We start from the raw sequence: 20,523 nt of genomic DNA, 5'->3' as shown, positions 1-20,523 counted from the left end.
TTACAACGTGGATCTCGAGTCAAAGTAACTATCTCTAGAAGAATAATCACTATGCCATCGTTTTTTAGAAGTTACCGTTTTATTATCGGTGCCTTCGCGGCCATAATGTTACTGTTGCTTATCAGGTCATCCACAACAGAATCCACTATAGATATCGCTAGAACAGTTGCGTCGACTGCATCCAGACCATCTACCCCACAAGATGTTAATGCCTTACCAATAAGTAATGAACCAGGCTATGTTTCTGATTCTAAAACTGAACAAAATAATCCAGAAGTTGCTACTTTAGTGGAAGAATCTACTAATAAAAAATCCAAATGTAATAAAGATCATGAATATGTTGTTATGATCGATGCTGGTTCTACCGGATCTAGAGTCCATGTTTATGAATTTGATGTCTGTTCTCAACCACCTGCTTTAATCAACGAGTCCTTTAAGATGTTGAAGCCTGGTCTTTCATCGTTTGATACAGACGCAGAAGGTGCTGCTAAATCTTTGGATCCATTGTTACAAGTTGCTTTGGACGCTGTGCCAGAAAAGAAACGTTCCTGTACCCCTGTAGCAGTTAAGGCTACCGCAGGTTTAAGATTATTAGGTGATACTAAATCAGCTAAGATTTTGCAAGCTGTCAGATCACATTTGGAGAAGGATTATCCATTTGCAGTTGTTGACGGTGATGGTATTTCTATCATGAGTGGTGATGAAGAAGGTGTTTACGCATGGGTAACCACCAATTATTTACTAGGTAACATTGGTACTGGTTCCAAGCTTGCCACAAGTGCTGTCTTTGATTTGGGTGGTGGTTCCACACAAATTGTCTTTGAACCTACTTTCCCACCTAATGAAGAAATGGTTGATGGAGAACACAAATACGAATTAAGGTTTGGTGGACAAGATTACAGTTTATATCAATTCTCTCATTTAGGTTATGGGTTAATGGAAGGTAGAAACAAGATCAACCAACTTCTTGTGGAAACAGCTATTAAGGCTGGGACTATAAAAAAAGGTGACTATACCCCATCTGTGGCATTACATTCTCCATGTCTTCCACCTAATGTTAATGTAACTCAAGAGAAGGTTAAATTATCTAGCAAAGAGACATACGTGGTCGATTTCATTGGACCTAAGGTTGCCTCAGGTGCCCAATGTAGATTCCTATCTGATCAAATCTTAAATAAGGATGCCAAGTGTACTACCAAACCATGTTCTTTCAATGGTGTTCATCAACCCTCATTAGTGCACACTTTCAAAGAAACTAATGACTTGTACATCTTTTCCTATTTCTACGATAGAACTCATACTTTGGGTATGCCATTATCTTTCACTTTGAATGAACTAGCAGATTTAGCCAAGATGGTTTGTGATGGTGAAGACACCTGGGAAAGCGTCTTGAGTGAAATTGATGGCTCTTTGGATGCCTTGGTTAAGGATCCATATTTCTGTCAAGATCTTTCATTCCAAGTCTCCTTGCTACATACTGGTTATGACATCCCATTACACAGAGAATTGAAGACAGCAGAAACCATTGCCGGAAATGAACTGGGATGGTGTCTGGGGGCCTCTTTACCTTTGTTAGAATCCGATAATTGGAAATGTAGAGTGGACAAGCTTCAATAGAGGAAGACACTTATTGACTTTATATTATATAGACTAAACTATTATTTATTGTGTACAATGAAAGAGCAAACGCTATTGTGACGGGCGGTGTTATAAAATTCGGCCGAATAATGGCGTTTGATTTCTTTTTGTCGGCCATGAAAAAATTTGAAAATCTCTCGAGATTGCTAATCCGGATTGGAAAAGCCATACAAAAAGGGTGAAGATTGATGGGCCCAATATTGATTCGTTCAACAATTTCACGTGTACGTTTTATCTTCTATATTTAAATAAGAACATAGCAACTCAGCATTCGTACTGTAGGGCAGAATATATCTGAGTGCCCAGTGACATTATATAACGATTCCCAAAATGATAGAAACCAAAGATGATAAACACTATATGGTGCCGTTCCCTATTGAAGACACTAGCGAGATAACTACCATGTACAATTCAAGTACTGCATTATCTGAAAAGGGAGAAAGTTGCACTAGTACATCGTCTTTTCCAAAATTACAGAAGGCGTCAAGTGTTCCTCCCAAGTTGACTAAGAAAATATCCCAGGATTCAGAGAGTTATCACGATGACCTTGCGTTAGAAGATGGACCTAGCTTGGATACCTGTGCTGAATTGAAGACGGTAAAGGAGATGGTAAGGCGTATTTCCTCGGAACCCTCCCCTGGAGCTAAACATCATAAGAAGCACGTTGAGTACGCATCGACCGCGTACGGTGTTAGAATGTTGAGTAAAAATCTAACGAAAACTAAAGTACAACTGAATGTAGAAAATCTGATTATTATTACAAAAACTACAGATGTCTCATTAATATTTCTAACAAGAGAACTAGTGGAATGGCTTTTGACTACTTTCCCAAATTTGAATATTTATGTTGAAGACACTTTCAAGGGATCAAATCAATTTGCAGCTGACGAAATATGTGATGATACAAAATGTAGAGAATCAAGAATAAGATATTGGAATCAGGAATTTATAGCCAAGCATGATGATTTCTTTGATTTATGTGTAACCTTGGGTGGTGACGGAACGGTTTTATTTGTCTCCACCGTTTTCCAAAAATCAGTGCCGCCAACGGTCTCCTTCTCATTGGGTTCATTAGGATTTTTAACAAATTTCAATTTTGAATATTTCAAACAGGATCTAAGGAAAATACTGACAGAAAAGGTAAAAATCAATTTAAGAATGCGACTAGAATGTAAGATTTATCATAGAAATAAACCAGAATATGATTCTGAAACGGGTAAAAAGGTATGCATAATGGAACAAGTATCAACGCATCATGTATTGAATGAAATGACTATTGATAGGGGTACCTGTCCGTTTATCTCGAACTTAGAGTTGTATGGTGATGATTCCTTGATGACAGTGGCTCAAGCAGATGGGTTGATCATTGCAACACCAACAGGATCCACAGCTTATTCCCTAAGTGCGGGAGGCGCTTTAGTACACCCAAGCATCAATGCTATATCGGTTACGCCAATTTGTCCTCATACATTAAGTTTCAGACCTATTCTATTACCTGAAAATATGAACCTGAAGGTAAAGGTATCTTTAAAAGCAAGAGGTAATGCATGGGCTTCATTTGATGGTAAGGGAAGATTTGAGTTACAAAAAGGTGATTACATAACTGTATCAGCCAGTCCATATGCCTTCCCAACAGTTGAATCATCGCCAACTGAATTTTTTGACGGAATAAGTAGAACTCTAAATTGGAATGTCAGAGAGCAGCAAAAATCATTTACACATATGCTTTCGTTGAAGAATAGGAAGAAACTTGCTATAGAATCCAATTATGAACATGACTCCGATGAAGATATTGAGGAAAGAAAATTGGAAAAGCAATTATCAGGAGAGCATCTCACTGATAGTAGTGAGACGGAGAATGAGAATTCAAATGACTATGAAGAAGAGATACGGGTTGCGCTTCCTAAGATAGAGACAGTCCATGTTTAGGCAAGTGATATTTACCTATAGTTTCAGATTACATTTTGGTATGTCGTTATCCACATTTAACATTGATAGAGTACCAGCTTAAGTAAAGCGGTAGGAAAACGTAAATATATCTATTTTTTTTCTCTGCAAGTTCGTTATATAAGTTTTAGTATGGCAATTAATATATTCCCTGTATATGGTTGTATTATTATGCGAAACTGGCGTCATGCATATAGAACTAAGTGTCAAGCTACAACCATCTTAGTGTAGTATGGGCTGAGTATTGAATCTAAATAGAAACAAGGTAGGAACGATAAATGAGATTTAGAGGCTGAATGGTACTACTTAGAAGGGTTTTCAGTCCATATCTGGTAGGTCTGCACCGCCCCTCTTCTCCAGACCCTCCCACAAGGAAAAGGAACGTACCTACTCAATTCGAGAAAATCCACTTGCGTCTTTTTCTCAAAAATACTGCATACGTACGTAGTTGTCTTCGCATGGAAGAAGAAGCTGTAGGACATGTTAGGATTTCCTTTAATTATATTTGCGGTAGCGTCATCCGCTACCAGTTAAGATTTGTCTAAGTAACCTCGGAGTGGAGGGAAAGGGTGCTTACCAAATTGGGTAATTAGTTTTTGAATGCATGTTTTGCAGTTTCTGCTCGATGTTTGAGTGGTCTACGTACGAATTTTAGTATCTTTTTATTGTTTTGCTGCGGCGCACAGGTAAATTTTCCAATTTACCATATTAGGAAATATATTTCCTGCAAGTGCTCGAAACGGGAAAAAAAATTTCTCGAGAAACTCATCTTCCAAGATCTTGAAATTGTAGATTTGGCAAAAAGGTATTTATAACCGCTAAGATAGTGATCACATATTGCTACCAAACAGGTTCGAGATTTGCTTGTGTTTAACAAAAAAATTTAATTGACCATCATGGCATCAATGCAGTCTTTCGCTTATTTGCTAACTTTGCTAACTTTCCTTTTGAAGGTCAATGCTGTTACTATCTGTAACGCGACCCAATCATGTCCAGAAGATCTTCCATGTTGTTCCCAAGGTGGGCAATGTGGTACTGGTCAATATTGTTTGGGTAGTTGTAACCCATCCTTCTCTTTCAACATTGATTCATGCATGCCGCTACCTATCTGTAAAGATTCATCCACGAAATTTGACAATTACTCCTCCAAGATCCTAAATGAATATACATTTTTAGGTAATGTTAGTGCAGCAGACTGGCTTTACTCAGGTAACATCATTGATTACGCTGATGAAAACAGTTTGATCTTGGCTATGCCAAAAAACAGTGGTGGTACCGTTTTAACATCAACTAGAGCAGTTTGGTATGGTAAAATCACCGCCAGAATGAAGGCTTCTCATTTAGGTGGTGTCATTACTGCGTTTATCTTATTCTCTGGTATTCAAGATGAAATTGATTTTGAATTTGTTGGTGCTGATATTGAAAAAGTGCAAACTAACTACTATTGGCAAGGAACTTTGAATTATAATCATAGTACTAACATTACGGTCGATGATGTGTTTGACGACTACCATACTTATGAATTAGACTGGCATGAAGATTATATTACATGGTCTGTTGATGGGACCATTGGTAGAACTCTTTATAAGAATGAAACTTATAACTCAACTACTGATACATACCGTTTCCCACAGACGCCATCTCAAGTCCATCTTTCCATTTGGCCAGGTGGTAACGCAACCAATGCTCCAGGTACTATTGCTTGGGCAGGTGGTGAAATCAACTGGGATGCTCCAGATATTAGTGATCCAGGTTACTATTACGCTATTGTTAATGAAGTTAATATAACGTGCTACGACCCACCAATTTTTGCCAAGAAGAATGGTACAAAGGCTTACAAATATACAAATTCTGATAATTTCTTGGAAAAGAGCATCATGATTACTGATGATGAGGTTATGTTAGGCTCTGATGAAGCCACAGGTAATAATATAACTGAAGGTGTTACCACTTCATCTAGCTCCTCGTCGTCATCTGCTTCTTCTTCGTCTTCTTCATCATCATCAGCAAAGAAGACAAGTAGTGCATCCACAACAGGGAAGACATCTTCCGGTTCTAGTGGTTCATCCACAAGCACATCCAGCTCCTCATCTTCCTCTTCCTCATCCACAAATTCTAAGAACGATGCTCCTGTCTTGAGCAATATCAACATTGTAACTGTTTTCAGTTTTATATTTGGTCTTCTTATTTAGATCTTTGTAACGTTAATAAAACAGAATATATAAAAAATAACAATGAGACAATGTACTTTTAAATAAATGAATGAATTTTCTTAATAGACGAGGAATTAGTTGTAAAATAAAAGTGCGTTATATTTTGTAATGCTAAATAAAGCCAATGTGCATATAAAGTTGGTGTTGGAACATGGGCACGGTAAATGTATTCTTTCATGTTGTTATTCGGCCATACTATAATTTTTCCTTAATAAACTAATCAGTGGCCTTCTTCAAATAAGTAATCAAATCGTTTCTATCCTTATCCTTCTTTAATCCACCAAACGCCATCTTAGTGCCTGGGATATATTTCTTTGGGTTTGTTAAATAATCAGACATATTCTGTTCATTCCACTCTACATCCTTTTTCACGTTAGCATCAGTGTAGGAGTAACCTGGAGCTTTCCCAGAGTGACGACCGAATACACCATGTAAGTTGGGACCCACTTTATGAGGACCACCTTCCTCTACGGTATGACATTGTAGACATCTGGTTTTGAAAAGGGTGGCACCTTTCTTTTCATTACCTGGTTTATATTCACTGCTTTCTTTCTTTGGGGGCATAATGTAAGTATATTATTGTTCTGACTGTATAGTATAGTTGAAATTTTTGAAAGATTGTGATAAGTTCCCGAACAGGAGCAAGAAAACTCACTTATATACAAATTTCTTAATAATCGAGCCCATTCCCCTGGAGATCCCTGTAAATATCAAAGGAACCGTTCATTGGACAGGGATCCCAACATTTTCCAGGGGACAATAGAAGCGTTCGAGACATCAACCTTGGCTTTTACCCCGCGCATCGCGGAGAATTTGAAAAATTTTGAATTTGACAACAAACGATATTACAAATTGAATACTGACCATCTGTCTTTTGAGATTTCATTTTAGATAGCCGCTGACGATAAAATGAACTATTCTGCCTATCTATTAGACATCGAGGGAACCGTTTGTCCCATCTCCTTTGTCCAAGACGTCCTCTTTCCATATTTCACCGCGCAAGTTCCACATCTACATGAGTCTATCAATCCAAACATCATAGACATACTTTCCAAGTTCGAAATCGAAGATAACAACGAGCTAACTAGACACATTTTAGATCTAGTGAGTCGTGACGTTAAGGATCCTCTCTTGAAGCAACTACAGGGATATGTGTGGGCTCAAGGATATGAGACTGGTGAAATTAAAGCACCTGTCTATCCTGATGCCGTTGATTTGATTAAACGTCACGAAGGTAGGGTTTACATTTATTCCAGTGGATCTGTGAAGGCACAGAAGCTTTTGTTTGGTCATGTTCAAGGTCCAGATGGTGAAACTATGGATTTATTGCCTTACATTTACGGATATTTTGATATAAATACATCTGGTAAAAAGACAGATGCTCAATCATATATTAATATATTGAGAGACATCAAAATTGTAGGAAAATTTGATAGTGACCAGCTAGCAGGAAATATTTTATTTTTGAGTGATAATCCATTGGAATTGGATGCCGCTAAGGAAGCCGGATTCTCAACAGGGTTAGCTATCAGGCCAGGTAATGGACCTGTACTGGACGTCTCTAAATATTCACAGTATACAGATTATTCGGAATTATAGAAATAAATAAAACAGTCCATTATATATAAATCTAAAAGTTGACATTAATCGTAGTCGTTAATCGGAAAGTAGCTAGCAGTAATTGGAGTGGGGGAAGGGCCATTATGGTTATTGTTATTAATATTGTTGTTGCTATAATGTTATTTACTTGTTGAATGCATTCATTAGTTATTTAGTGCTAAAACGTTCGAATATTAGTCGGCATATTCAGTAAATAGCATATTTGCAGCAACTTCTTCATTTTTTTCACATGCAAAATAAACTTGTATAACAAGACTACGCTCAAACCCAAGTTCACATAAACGAGAAATTGCTTGTTCATCTTCTGGAGTCAATTCTACATGTGGTATTGGATGCGCTTCTTCTCCTTCTTCTAATTCTCCCTCTTCAATATGACCTTCTTCACCTAATCCTTCAAGACCTTCTAGACCTTGTAAGTTATCACCAACAGCTTCCAATAACATTGAAATGAATGCCTGAGGATTATTCATCATTTGTTCACGAAGATTAGGATATCTTACACTTAAACTTTCCAATAATGAAGTTAATGCTTCTGGATTACCAGAAATAACCTGCCTTAAAGAAAGTAAATCTTGCACAGTTAATCCGATGGATCCTGGAGGTCCATGATGTTCTGATTCCCCTTCCGTGTTAGGGCCTGTGTTTGAGCCTTGTGCAGCTTGTGCAAATAAGTCTTCCTCAGCAGGTGCATCCTCAGTTGATGCAGTGGTAGTAGTAACATCTTGAGTGATTGAAGGCGCTGCTGTTTCTTGTGGTGCTGCAGCACGAGCTTGTAAATTTTCAGGGATCCCCATCAATAGATATTCGACAGCTCTATCTGGATTATTAAATGCTGCTCTTAGAGCGCTTTCTACTTGTTCTCTTTCGTAGCCCATTTCCATTATTCTTTCCACTGTTTGATCACGTTGAGATCCTACGACAAATCCGGCAGATCCAGCACTTGATGTTTCTCCAGATGAGGTTGTTGCAGGGGCAGCCTCCGTCGTTGCTGGCAGTTGAGCTGGGGTTTCACTAGCTGCAGCAGGAGATACTTCAGCAGGTGTATTAGTTGCAGAGTTAGTTGTTGTTGTTGGTGCAGTTGCAGTTGTTGATGATGGTGCTTCAGTCACCTTTGTGGTGGTTGATTTCTTCTTGGAAATCATAAATATCACCTGATCGCCATCCTTTAGGCCACAATCTTCTAGTGTTTTGGCATCTTGTAATACTTTCCCTGAATAAATCAATTTAATTTGTGATTCTTCACATGATTTATTTTGAGCTAATTGAGTCTTTGCATCTAACACTGTATTAGTGGACTCAAGTGCCAATGGGATCTTTTCCTTTTTAAAATCCTTAAATGTAATGTTGATCATCCTAATACTATTTCGCAGTGTGTATCTCAAGAATAAAAAAGTCTGGTGTATACACTTGCACAGTTACTAACGAAAACTTTTGTATAATTTAGCGAAAAGTTTTGAATGCCCTTGTTAAACTTTTGACGAGTTCGATTGTACATTGAATGCTTTCAATTTTTAGTTTTTTTTTTGAATCTTGTTTTCTTTGCCACCGCAAGAAAAAACATCAACATTCGTGGCAGGTGATAGACATAGGTATATGCTAAAACGACATTAGCTTGGTACATACCTTTATTTAATGTAATAAATAGTATAGTATTGTATCATCATTTATTAAACATAATAACTTACATGTTCCATATAATTTTATATATATAATTTTGGAGAGTCTTAGAAATTAGTTCTTATCTGGATCGAATTCTAGAGGTACTTCCTTTGGATATTTGGCACGTCCAATATCACCCTGAGGATTTTCTGTACTTTCCATATTTTCATTTTGTGCAAGTTGTGCATTAGGTGCCTGGTTATCTTCTGGATCATCTGACCAATCTACTTCTATCTTCTTACCATTTTCACCGGTTAAATCAATGTTTTTCAAGATGGCATCTCTCTCTGAAGTCCAATCTTCTCTAACGTCATCGAATCCAATTTCCCAAATCTTATCATAAAGTTCTAATAATCTTGTTTCCTCTAATTTTCTCTTCTCTTCTTCGGCCATCCAAGCCATATGTTTCAAATCTTCCTTTGATGGTTCATAAATATGCCAAATGACATAATGAGGCAGTCCAATGACGTTAAAATTCATTCTTCTTGATAATTTCCCGAAAGCTTCTGTTTCAGCATGCTTCTCGAATGAAAAAGCAGGGAAATGAGAACCCGATCTAAATACTTTAGCCTTTGACAAAATGGAAACACCACCAATCCCATTCAATTCCATTTCATCTTCTGGGTTCCCATTGGGGTCTCTCATGTATGCCAAATGGGGTCTCCAAGTAGCATATTCTGGATACCCTTCCACAATGACGGCGTCTTCATCCAATGAATTTGCCAATTGTAACCCACCTTCGGATTCTTGCCATGAATTTAAATCATAAGGTTGAATATTCCCTAACCAATCCGGTAATGGTCTCCAAACGTTGGGGACAATGACATCTTTATCATGATGCATTAAATCTTCCATGATGGTTCTTGGGATGGTCTCCACGTCGACATCACGCCAATATACCCACGAATGATACGGTTTAATCGCAACAGAACCCAACCAATTACGAGCTCTTGCCATTAATTTTCTTCTGGGACCCTGTGCTTTGAACCCATGTCTATCAGAGAATGATTGACCTATAATCTGACCGAAATCCTTTTCAAATATTTCAATATTACCGAATCTTTTTGATCTATCCTGTTGCGATTGAGCATTTTGTAAATTGGATAGTAGTACGCCCATGGTATTATCTGAGGAGTCACTGACAAGGAATGATAAGTCGATTAAATTGTGTGGGTATGTCATCTTGTTTAAATGGTCAAAGAACATGGGTAGATGTTCTGCAGCGTCTCTTAATGGCACACAAAATAAGATTCTATCATTTCTTTGCCATCCGTCCTTGTTACCTTGATAATTGCCCAAATCGTAGAATTCTACACCAGGTACGTTTCTAAAATTGGGTACATATGCCTTAAATAATGCTGAGGAAGATGAAGATGATGAGGAAAATGATGACGGTGAAAATATCAGTGAGAGTAGTGTGATTGGTAATGCGATGATTTTACCTATGGAGAAATTGGATATGAATAATTTTGCTAGAAGAAGTAATGTCAGTAATGTGCCTGCTATACTGATTGTTGTTGGGGTCACGATTGAACGTTTACCATTTTTATATTTCATGTTGGGGTTTATGTATGTAGGTTGTTCCCAGATCAGATTCACGTGAATGTGTGATTTAACCTAGGTAGTTGATGTGAGGGCCCTTTAGTAGCGTACGTATGAAGGTACCAACTAAATGATCAATTGATTGATAGTGCAAACGCGTAAATAAATTGAATTGAATGGAAGAGAGAACAATAGTCTTTTCTGATTTGGTTTGCAACGAAAATTTTCAAGTTATTTCCGTTGGCGGAGCGGAAATAGCCGAGACTGAAAATTGAAAAAAAAAAAGGTCACGTGCACTAAAACAACCGGGTAACGGCACCGTGACGTCAGCTGTGACGACTGTAAGCACAGAACCCAGACCCCACATAGTCGAAAAAAGCCAAGGTAAATCATATCGGTCGTAAGCGAATCAACGATGGGGAACATTTTATCGGTTGAGAATGAGATGCCTGCATGATGAGTAATTCAGCCTTGAGCGAGAAACCCGTTTAGGGTTTGTTTTTTAGTTTTTTGCCCTTGTCGCACAAAGATTGGCCCCATGCATTTGACATAACGCTATTGTTTACCTAAAGGGTGCCCAGAGCAAACGTGCGCTCTTCTCTTGTGAAGGGCCCTCCACACAAAGGATGGCCTTTGTTGGTTGAGTGCCTAATGCTAGACAAGCACCATCTCCGTCCGCTTACGTATTTTGTCTTGTCTTCTCGAAAAGAAACGCTCGCTTGATTCGCGGCTGATGTGGTACTACCCCTTCTTCCTTGCCAACTTCACTCTTCTATCACGTTCTCTACTTCTTATCTATCTATTTCTTTCTACACCTACCTACATATCGCCTCCCCTAGTCTCCGGTTGCAAGATATACATATACATCTCTCTCTTTCTTAGCCGCCAAACTCAGGAAACTTCAAACACAACTGCAAATTGCTACTACAAGCACCAGCACTCATTATGTATCCATTCCCACTCTCCTAATGGCAATAACTCCAACTCATCACCCTCAATTGCACCAGGGTTGGCGCCAGCCCTAGGGCGCCCCTCCGGAAACATCGGTCCGCGACCCTGCCAGACGCGCAAAAAACCACCCAACCCTACCCGCCAAACGCTCCCAGCCCTAACACACCAGCACAAGCCCTCGCCGTTTCTTTTTGCACGGCCCTCTTTTTGTCGGTCTTCCTCCTCGCACACGGGCTAGCCTGCCCCCCATTCATTGCAGAATGGATAATCCATCGATGCACTCTCTCTTTCTCTCTCTCTCTGTTGGCAGAAAATTTTTCAAACAACCTGTCCTGTCCAGCTGACCCATCCCAAATATATAAAGGGGGACCATTCAGTATTGTTACTCCAATCATATCCTATCATTCATTCTCACTTTTATCTATAATCCCTTTTATAAACCCCCAGAAATCAACAGTTCGGTAATTCCAACAATCAGATTAACCTCCCTCCCCTCATAAACCACACAAATAATAATAAAAATGGCTGAAGAAGAACATACCTTTGAAACCGCCGATGCTGGTTCCTCCGCTACCTACCCAATGCAATGTTCCGCATTGAGAAAGAATGGGTTCGTCGTCATCAAGGGTAGACCTTGTAAGATCGTCGACATGTCCACCTCCAAGACCGGTAAGCACGGTCACGCAAAGGTCCACATGGTCGCCATCGATATCTTTACCGGTAAGAAATTGGAAGATTTATCTCCTTCCACCCATAACATGGAATGTCCAGTCGTTAAGAGAACTGAATTCCAATTGTTGGACATTGATGACGGGTTCTTGTCCTTGATGACCATGGATGGTGAAACTAAGGATGATGTTAAGGCCCCAGAAGGTGAATTGGGTGACTCTATGCAAGCCGCCTTCGATGAAGGTAAGGACTTGAACGTTACCATTATTGCGGCTATGGGTGAAGAAGCCGCTATCTCTTTCAAGGAAGCTCCAAAGGCTGATTAATTTTAATCAATCAATCAATATAGTCTTTTGCATGCATAACCGCCCCCCCCTCACGTCATAATCACATTCAATTCATCTTTTTAAAGAAAAGGATCCCCTTTTTTGAATAAAAATTCGGATCTCATTTTATATGTTATATTATTAGTTACTCTCTTCATAAGTATAGTATAGTGTCTTAACATTAATTTTAATTTATTATTTTATTGTCTACATACTTATGTATTTGGTTCAATCCTTCTTGGGTTCAGGATGCGATTCACCGTATGCCTTACAATCTTCCTTGGATTTTTGCACAACACATTTCAAAGTCTGTCCAATGATAGAATCTGATTTACTACTCACTTCAAAATTAGGCATAATGGCCTTCTTCTCATATATCCCCAGGATATAATTCAATACACCTCTTAACACAATCACTCTCGTATTGGAATCTGCCTCACTGAATGAAAGTGCCAAATAATCTTCAAATTTCTTAGTATGAGGTCCTTGACTGGCAACTTCCCAATACGAAATGGCATTGGGACTCAACACATTCAATTGACCACAATGCGTCCCCTTTTGATCCCATGAAAGAACATCCATATCAAAATCAATAGCAGTGACAGCCAATTCTTGATGGTAAACACCATTACTCTCCGCAAGCAAGCTTAACATGGGTCTGTAGAATTTTTCACCACATCCACAATGATCAATGTGTAACTTGGGGAATCCAATCCATATTTGTTTGTTTTTCACTTGTGGCAGCACTTCAGGTAATGGAATATATTGTGTACCACCTCTCCAACCACCAAATTTATTATCCTCAGAGAGATCTAATGTTTTCGCTTCAAAAACAACGGTACAAACACCATCGTTTAATGAACATTTCAAGATTTCCAATGGTGAAAAAGTATAAATGAAATGAATGGAACCTCTAGAAAATGCACTCTCTACGTTATCTTGATGGAAAAATGGTGTCCAATTTTTCTCCTTGTCACCTAATTTACGATCACCATCATTAAGAGAAAATTTCAACAATGGTGAATTTTTCCTATGGGGCATAAATGAAAACATTCTTCTATGTTCTTCATCGTCATCATACATATTAAAGACGACTACAGGTTCTTCAATTTCGTTTGTCCTTCTTACAATGACATGTGGATCCTCGGGTCCCTTCCAATCACCTTCAGGTTTATACCTTATATCTAACACGGTTGGATAAGTAATAAAATATTTGGATAGGATTTTTTCCTTTCTTCTTTCATTCTTGATCTTACTCTTTGTATGTTCCACGATGCACGCGTCAAATTCCTCCGGGCTATGCTTGAATGTGTCACATGGATATAAACCTAATTCATGATCCAATCTTTCCAATTCTAAGTCGAGTTCCTGTGGGTGAGTAATATCATTAAATGGGATTCTCTTTTCTTTCAATTCATTCCAATCCCTATCAAATGCCTGCACTCTTACCATGGAAATACGAGGATGATCCCTAATACCTAGCGAGGAATAAATGACTCTTGAAAAGACTAAATGACATTGATATTGGTTTAACCAAACAGAGGACCCACCAAACCTAAACCAATGTTTATTAATAATATCTTCTTCAGACCAATCATTTTCGTTACGGTCAGTAATTAATTTTTTCAAAAAATCGTCATTCTTTAACAAATCACGTCTCAATGTCAATAAATCGTCATCTAACAATTTATTCCATTTGGAATGTTCCACTTTGTTAACGTATTCCAAATCTTGGCATTTCACTAATGAATCGTAATCCTTATGGAATTCCGCTTCACCCTTTCCACTAAACCGATGATGGTCATGTGAATCGCCTTGTGCCATTTTGAAACGATGTTTCTTCAAATCTAAATTAGATACATAACCGGTCAATTCATCCTCGACGAATTGCTGATTTCTAATTTGATCATTCAATGGTGATTGTGACCAATTCTTAAACCTTAACTTGGGAATGATATCCACTTTCAACAAATCCTCCTTTTCATTAACTTGTCGTGCCCCATATTTGGAATTATAATATTGGTACCCTAACATTTGTAAATTTTCCTTCCCCTTGGGATGCAATACACAAACGATTACCACAATTGGTATGACAATAAGGAATAAAACCTTCAACAATGGATTTTTCTTGAAGAAACAAAGGAATTTCCTAAGCCACGGTTTTATGAATCTGAGCATATTGAATAGGGATTCCGACGATTTCTTCTTGGCAGACTGCAATAATAAGTTGAAACTGGACATTCTGGAGGTGCTCATCTTGGGATGGCCCTTGAATTTTTCCCCCTCCTCGCCCATGTGTTGTTCTTGGTCTTGCATGTGTGCTGCTTATTTGTTCGTGCTACACACAATCTACTTAATAAGTGACGAGCAATATATGGTTTAGTGACAAGTGTCGCAAGAGGAATGGAAAGAAAAGAAAACAAACATGGGAGTCGAGTCGGAGAGCAAGAGACCTTACAAGTAATTTGGCAGTACGAGTTGACAGACAGGTAACCCAAGCCGAGCCGAGACACACAAACGAGAAGGATGCGATCCACGCGCTCGCCAATCCGCCCCTGTTGTTACGTTAACCTCTGGGCGACGCACGAGCACTCCACGGGCGATTGTCTGCACGGAAACATGCTCGTCTGTTTCTCGGGAGAGCGAAAGAGGGATTTTCCTTTTGGGCCACGTGGAGACAGATCGCGGCCCACGGGCTCTGTGGGCCGCTTTCGGCCGACGCGTCGCACGCCAGCGCGTCGTGCACATGGGCACTTTCTCGCTCACTGGACACGACAACAGATTCAATTTCACTTCCTATTTGGGTAATGCGGACCAAGAAATGAAAAAAAAGTGAAATAATACCAGATCTGCCAGGTTAGAGCAAGGTACTTCTTGACATCCTGGTAGCACAGCTATTCAAGCACTCGAAGAAGCAACAATGGACCAATCAACCATGTCTGCCGGTGCAAATACTACCGCTGCTGCTACAAATTACGAGTTCGACACTACCAATGCCTTCGCACCAGATGCCGTGTTCATCGACAGAGTCCGTCGTTTCCAGGAGTTTCTAGACACCTTTGCAGACTACAAGGAGTCCATAAGGTCTATTCAATTGTACAACAGTACCTCTAATAACAATGTTGCTGACGATGACGACGACCTCGACCTCGAGGACGATATAGACGCTGTGAAAAAGCAAACGACAAAGACAAAACCCGATGTCCTACCTCAAAGAATAACCATCTCATTGGACGATTTGAGAGAATTCGATAGGACTTTCTGGGTGGGGATCTTAACGGAACCTGCTTATTTCATTCCTCCCGCAGAGAGAGCACTCACGGATGCTGCTAACGCCATTGAAGAAAATGGTTCATTCGCCGCTACACAGGCTTCCTCCTCGACTTCTTCGAGAACTCCTTGGAGTCTTTCATTCAAGGGGTCCTTCGGGGCACATGCATTGTCCCCCAGAACATTAAATTCTCAATTCTTAAATAAATTAATCTCCATCGAGGGGATCGTAACAAGAACCTCGCTTGTGAGACCAAAATTGATTCGTTCAGTGCATTACGCGGAAAAGACAGGAAGATTTCACTACAGAGATTACACAGACGCAACAACAACATTGACAACAAAGATCCCCACCCCGGCAATCTATCCTACAGAAGATACAGACGGGAATAAATTAATTACTGAATATGGGTATTCCACTTTTGTTGATCATCAAAGAATTACCATCCAGGAAATGCCCGAAATGGCCCCCGCAGGTCAATTACCAAGATCCATTGATGTCATCCTCGATGATGATTTGGTGGATAAGACGAAACCAGGGGATAGAGTTAATGTCATTGGTGTCTTCAAATCCCTCGGTGCTGGTGGGTTGAATAATGGTGGGAATGGTGGAGGTGCAGATTCAGGTGCCTCCATGAGTGGATTTAGAACTTTGATCATTGGGAACACGGTGTACCCCTTGCATGCAAGATCCACTGGTGTCTCCGCAAGACAAACTTTAACAGATTTTGATATTAGAAATATTAATAAATTATCCAAGAAGAAGGACATTTTCGATGTATTGGCACAATCTTTGGCTCCATCCATTTATGGTCATGAACATATAAAGAGAGCTATTTTATTAATGTTAATGGGTGGGGTGGAGAAGAATTTGGAAAATGGTTCGCATTTGAGAGGTGATATTAACATCTTAATGGTGGGTGATCCATCCACTGCCAAATCTCAATTATTAAGATTTGTCCTAAATACCGCCTCACTGGCCATCGCTACGACGGGTAGAGGTTCATCGGGTGTCGGTTTAACCGCCGCTGTCACTAACGATAGAGAAACAGGTGAAAGAAGATTGGAAGCAGGTGCCATGGTTCTCGCAGATCGTGGTGTGGTTTGTATTGATGAATTTGATAAGATGACTGATGTAGATAGAGTCGCCATCCATGAAGTTATGGAACAACAAACTGTAACCATCGCCAAAGCTGGGATTCATACTACTTTAAACGCACGTTGTTCTGTCATTGCAGCAGCAAATCCTGTGTTTGGTCAATATGATGTTAATAGAGATCCTCATCAAAATATTGCCCTACCTGATTCCCTTTTATCTCGTTTTGATTTATTATTCGTGGTGACTGATGACATTAACGAAATCAGAGATAGATCCATTAGTGAACATGTCCTAAGAACACATAGATATTTACCACCAGGTTACTTGGAAGGTGAACCCATTAGAGAAAGATTAAACTTATCCTTGGCTGTGGGAGTAGATGATAACATTAATGAAGAAAATAAAGATGGAGGTGAAGAAGATGAAGAAGATCAAGTGTTTGAGAAATTTAATCCATTACTACAAGCAGGTGCAAAACTAGCCAAGAATAAAGGTAATCATAATGGTACTGAAATTCCTAAATTGGTTACCATCCCATTCTTAAGAAAATACGTTCAATATGCAAAGGAAAGAGTCATACCTCAATTAACTCAACAAGCTATCGACGTTATTGTGAAAAATTATGCTGATTTAAGAAATGATGAAAATACAAAGAAATCACCAATTACAGCAAGAACTTTAGAAACATTAATCAGATTGGCCACTGCACATGCCAAAGTTAGATTATCAAAAACTGTGAACAAACGTGATGCTAATGTAGCTGCAGGTCTCTTGAGATACGCTTTATTAGGTGAAGATATAGGTGATGATATCTATAATGATTCAGATGAAATGGAAACACCAAAGAGATCACCTCACAAATCACCCAAAAAGAAACAAAGAACAACAAGACAAAGTGTTCCTGGGACGTCTACTGGCTCTCCAGTGAAGGCAAAATCGCGTGTTTCACCATCAAAAAGAACACCTCGTCGTAAACTAACCCTTCAAGATGATGAAGAAGTGGACAGTGAAAACCAAGATGATGAGGACTACATAGAGGAAGGTTATTCAGATTCAGACCATCCAATGGTACCACTATCACAAAGTGAAGAGGAGGCCTTACAGAAGAGAATGGAAATGGGTCTAAGAGTATCGACAAGGCGTCAAGAGCAATTAGCTTCAAGTCAAACTGGCGGTGGTCCTCTAACTGAGATGGGTAGTCCAAGAATACCTAATATTGCCACCAACGAAGAAGAAAGTGAAGAACAGGAATCAATTACATATGAAAATGTTGACTCTAATATCATTTCAACAGGAAGATTATCATTACTTTCAGGTATTATTGCTGGTTTAATGCAAACTGATCTATTCGAAGATGATTCATATCCAGTAGATGCGTTATTGGATAAGGTTAACGAAGATTTACAAGATGAAGAGAAGTTTTCTATGGCCGAATATTTGGCAGGTCTAAAAGTCATGGCTAATAGAAATAACTTAATGGTCACCGAGGGTAAGGTCTGGCAAGTGTAATCCCAGGGTTATCTTACCTTTTTAATGCTTTAGTTCTTCACCCTTTGTTCAATTCGTTGGAATCATACGACACATGTTCAGTCAAAAGAATGCAGTACGTCAGGATTCTAAATTTATGTATTATTAAAAAGAAAAAGAATATTCTATAATTGTATTTAAAAAAAACTATGCTTTTATTAAAATTCAAAATATATTGGAATTTTTCTCTAACAAGGAGCACTTTATTACATTAACATAAAGTGCGTGTTGCAATTTCTCAATTTTTGTTTATTCTTATATTTTATTGTATATAAATTAAAAGTTTTTGAATATTCCAAAATCTTCTTAATTAAGCCAGAAAAATAAATAATATAAAATTTCCTTTTTAATGGAAAATCCTTTCCAATAAGGTATTTTAGAGAGTTTAGTATTAATTTAATAAAGTTCTTATGAAAAAAACTGAGCAGCATCTTCTTCTACAGAAAGTTTTACCATTTTGTCTAAGCCATTACGTCAGCAACAAGTGAAAATTTGGTGGTTTTTCGTAGATGCTCGGATTGGCGAAAAATCGATAAGAGGAAACAATTTGACACACTTCTTTTTTGTATGGTACTAATTGTCATTACACTTGTTATATCCACTAAATAGAGCCAATCCAACAATAACATAGGTATTACGGATGACATCCAAATCATTTGTAACAAGTCCCATTGTGAGGGACTCAAAACTGTTAATACCCAAACCGTTGACAGGAAAGCCTTATGTTTTGCCTTTCTTCCCATTGTACGCTACCTTTGCCCAGATATATTTCAAACAATATGATCGTTATATCAAGGCTCCTGAATGGACCTTTATCTGCTTAGGTACTATTATCTCTTTGAATACTCTAGTAATGTTGATGCCATATTGGAACATTAAACTAAACGCGAAATTCAACTACTCAGATGCTTCAAGTCTTTCCGAAGCTACCCATATTCTAATTTACACTACCCCAAACAACGGTTCCGATGATATTGTGAAAATCGAAAGGGTTGCTGAAGAAGGTGTACTACAAACATATTTCCAATTCCAAAAAAAGAGATTTTTATGGCATGAAAAAGAGCAATCTTTCTCATCTCCAAAATTTATCGTCGATGAATCTCCAAAGGTGAAGGATTTTAAAGATTGTGTAGGTAACTCCGGTGATTTGACCCAATTGAGAAGATTATATGGTGAGAATGCATTTGATATCCCAGTCCCCACATTCATGGAATTATTCAAAGAACATGCAGTAGCGCCATTGTTTGTCTTCCAACTTTTCTGTGTTGCATTGTGGTTGTTAGATGAATTTTGGTATTACTCCCTGTTTAATTTGATGATGATCGTTTCCATGGAAGGTGCCGCTGTTTTCCAAAGACTACAATCTTTGAAAGAATTCAGAACTATGGGTATTAAACCTTTCGCAATTAATGTTTTGAGAAATGGACATTGGGTTACGTTACAAACAAACGAATTGTTGCCAATGGATGTTGTATCAGTGACAAGAACAACTGAAGAAAGTGCCATCCCATGTGATATGATACTAATTGATGGGTCATGTATTGTAAATGAAGCAATGTTATCAGGTGAATCTACTCCGCTGTTGAAAGAATCAATAAAGTTACGTCCAGGTGAGGATGACTTGCAATTGGAAGGTATCGATAAAATTTCTGTTTTACATGGTGGTACCAAGACTTTACAAGTAACTCCACCAGATTCAAACTCTCATTTACCACAAGCACCAGATCATGGTGCCCTAGCTGTTGTTACAAAGACCGGGTTTGAAACATCTCAAGGGTCCTTAGTCCGTGTTATGATTTACTCTGCAGAACGTGTTGGTGTCGACAACAAAGAGGCTCTTATGTTTATCTTATTTTTGTTGAATTTTGCTGTTGTTGCCTCTTGGTACGTTTGGGTTGAAGGTACAAAGATGGGTAGAATCCAATCAAAATTAATCCTTGACTGTATCTTAATCATTACTTCTGTTGTCCCCCCAGAATTGCCAATGGAATTGACCATGGCTGTTAATAGCTCGTTAGCAGCACTATCCAAATTTTATGTCTATTGTACTGAACCATTCAGA

At 38.7% G+C, this 20,523-nt stretch overlaps 11 protein-coding genes across 11 annotated transcripts; 7 read left to right on the top strand and 4 right to left on the bottom strand.

Moving 5' to 3' along the window:
- Nucleotides 1–51: 51 nt before the first annotated feature.
- On the top strand, nucleotides 52–1,617 carry GDA1 (guanosine diphosphatase; the record flags this gene model as incomplete). The annotated part of the gene is made up of 1 exon (XM_003677607.1): nucleotides 52–1,617. One exon carries the CDS (start codon nucleotides 52–54, stop codon nucleotides 1,615–1,617), a length of 1,566 nt encoding a protein of 521 aa, XP_003677655.1.
- A 351-nt stretch (nucleotides 1,618–1,968) lies between these two features.
- YEF1 (NADH/NAD(+) kinase) lies at nucleotides 1,969–3,567 on the top strand (the record flags this gene model as incomplete). The annotated part of the gene is made up of 1 exon (XM_003677606.1): nucleotides 1,969–3,567. The coding sequence occupies one exon, from the start codon at nucleotides 1,969–1,971 to the stop codon at nucleotides 3,565–3,567; it is 1,599 nt and encodes a 532-aa protein (XP_003677654.1).
- A 914-nt stretch (nucleotides 3,568–4,481) lies between these two features.
- UTR2 (chitin transglycosylase UTR2) lies at nucleotides 4,482–5,777 on the top strand (the record flags this gene model as incomplete). Its single annotated transcript, XM_003677605.1, has 1 exon — nucleotides 4,482–5,777. One exon carries the CDS (start codon nucleotides 4,482–4,484, stop codon nucleotides 5,775–5,777), a length of 1,296 nt encoding a protein of 431 aa, XP_003677653.1.
- Nucleotides 5,778–6,014: 237 nt separating this feature from the next.
- On the bottom strand, nucleotides 6,015–6,362 carry CYC7 (cytochrome c; the record flags this gene model as incomplete). The annotated part of the gene is made up of 1 exon (XM_003677604.1): nucleotides 6,015–6,362. One exon carries the CDS (start codon nucleotides 6,360–6,362, stop codon nucleotides 6,015–6,017), a length of 348 nt encoding a protein of 115 aa, XP_003677652.1.
- Nucleotides 6,363–6,707: 345 nt separating this feature from the next.
- On the top strand, nucleotides 6,708–7,397 carry UTR4 (putative acireductone synthase UTR4; the record flags this gene model as incomplete). The annotated part of the gene is made up of 1 exon (XM_003677603.1): nucleotides 6,708–7,397. The coding sequence occupies one exon, from the start codon at nucleotides 6,708–6,710 to the stop codon at nucleotides 7,395–7,397; it is 690 nt and encodes a 229-aa protein (XP_003677651.1).
- Nucleotides 7,398–7,591: 194 nt separating this feature from the next.
- On the bottom strand, nucleotides 7,592–8,770 carry RAD23 (Rad23p; the record flags this gene model as incomplete). Its single annotated transcript, XM_003677602.1, has 1 exon — nucleotides 7,592–8,770. One exon carries the CDS (start codon nucleotides 8,768–8,770, stop codon nucleotides 7,592–7,594), a length of 1,179 nt encoding a protein of 392 aa, XP_003677650.1.
- A 379-nt stretch (nucleotides 8,771–9,149) lies between these two features.
- ANP1 (Anp1p) lies at nucleotides 9,150–10,634 on the bottom strand (the record flags this gene model as incomplete). Its single annotated transcript, XM_003677601.1, has 1 exon — nucleotides 9,150–10,634. One exon carries the CDS (start codon nucleotides 10,632–10,634, stop codon nucleotides 9,150–9,152), a length of 1,485 nt encoding a protein of 494 aa, XP_003677649.1.
- A 718-nt stretch (nucleotides 10,635–11,352) lies between these two features.
- On the top strand, nucleotides 11,353–11,808 carry NCAS0G04100 (uncharacterized protein; the record flags this gene model as incomplete). The annotated part of the gene is made up of 1 exon (XM_003677600.1): nucleotides 11,353–11,808. The coding sequence occupies one exon, from the start codon at nucleotides 11,353–11,355 to the stop codon at nucleotides 11,806–11,808; it is 456 nt and encodes a 151-aa protein (XP_003677648.1).
- A 283-nt stretch (nucleotides 11,809–12,091) lies between these two features.
- Nucleotides 12,092–12,565, top strand: HYP2 (translation elongation factor eIF-5A; the record flags this gene model as incomplete). The annotated part of the gene is made up of 1 exon (XM_003677599.1): nucleotides 12,092–12,565. One exon carries the CDS (start codon nucleotides 12,092–12,094, stop codon nucleotides 12,563–12,565), a length of 474 nt encoding a protein of 157 aa, XP_003677647.1.
- Nucleotides 12,566–12,793: 228 nt separating this feature from the next.
- NCAS0G04080 (uncharacterized protein) lies at nucleotides 12,794–14,881 on the bottom strand (the record flags this gene model as incomplete). The annotated part of the gene is made up of 1 exon (XM_003677598.1): nucleotides 12,794–14,881. One exon carries the CDS (start codon nucleotides 14,879–14,881, stop codon nucleotides 12,794–12,796), a length of 2,088 nt encoding a protein of 695 aa, XP_003677646.1.
- A 604-nt stretch (nucleotides 14,882–15,485) lies between these two features.
- Nucleotides 15,486–18,443, top strand: MCM3 (MCM DNA helicase complex subunit MCM3; the record flags this gene model as incomplete). The annotated part of the gene is made up of 1 exon (XM_003677597.1): nucleotides 15,486–18,443. The coding sequence occupies one exon, from the start codon at nucleotides 15,486–15,488 to the stop codon at nucleotides 18,441–18,443; it is 2,958 nt and encodes a 985-aa protein (XP_003677645.1).
- Nucleotides 18,444–20,523: the final 2,080 nt, after the last annotated feature.

Source organism: Naumovozyma castellii, chromosome 7, assembly GCF_000237345.1.
Source record: "Naumovozyma castellii chromosome 7, complete genome".
In the NCBI taxonomy this organism is placed as follows: Eukaryota; Fungi; Ascomycota; class Saccharomycetes; order Saccharomycetales; family Saccharomycetaceae; genus Naumovozyma; species Naumovozyma castellii.
Note: the sequence above shows the minus strand (reverse complement) of the source record. Positions and strands in the feature narration are given on the sequence as shown.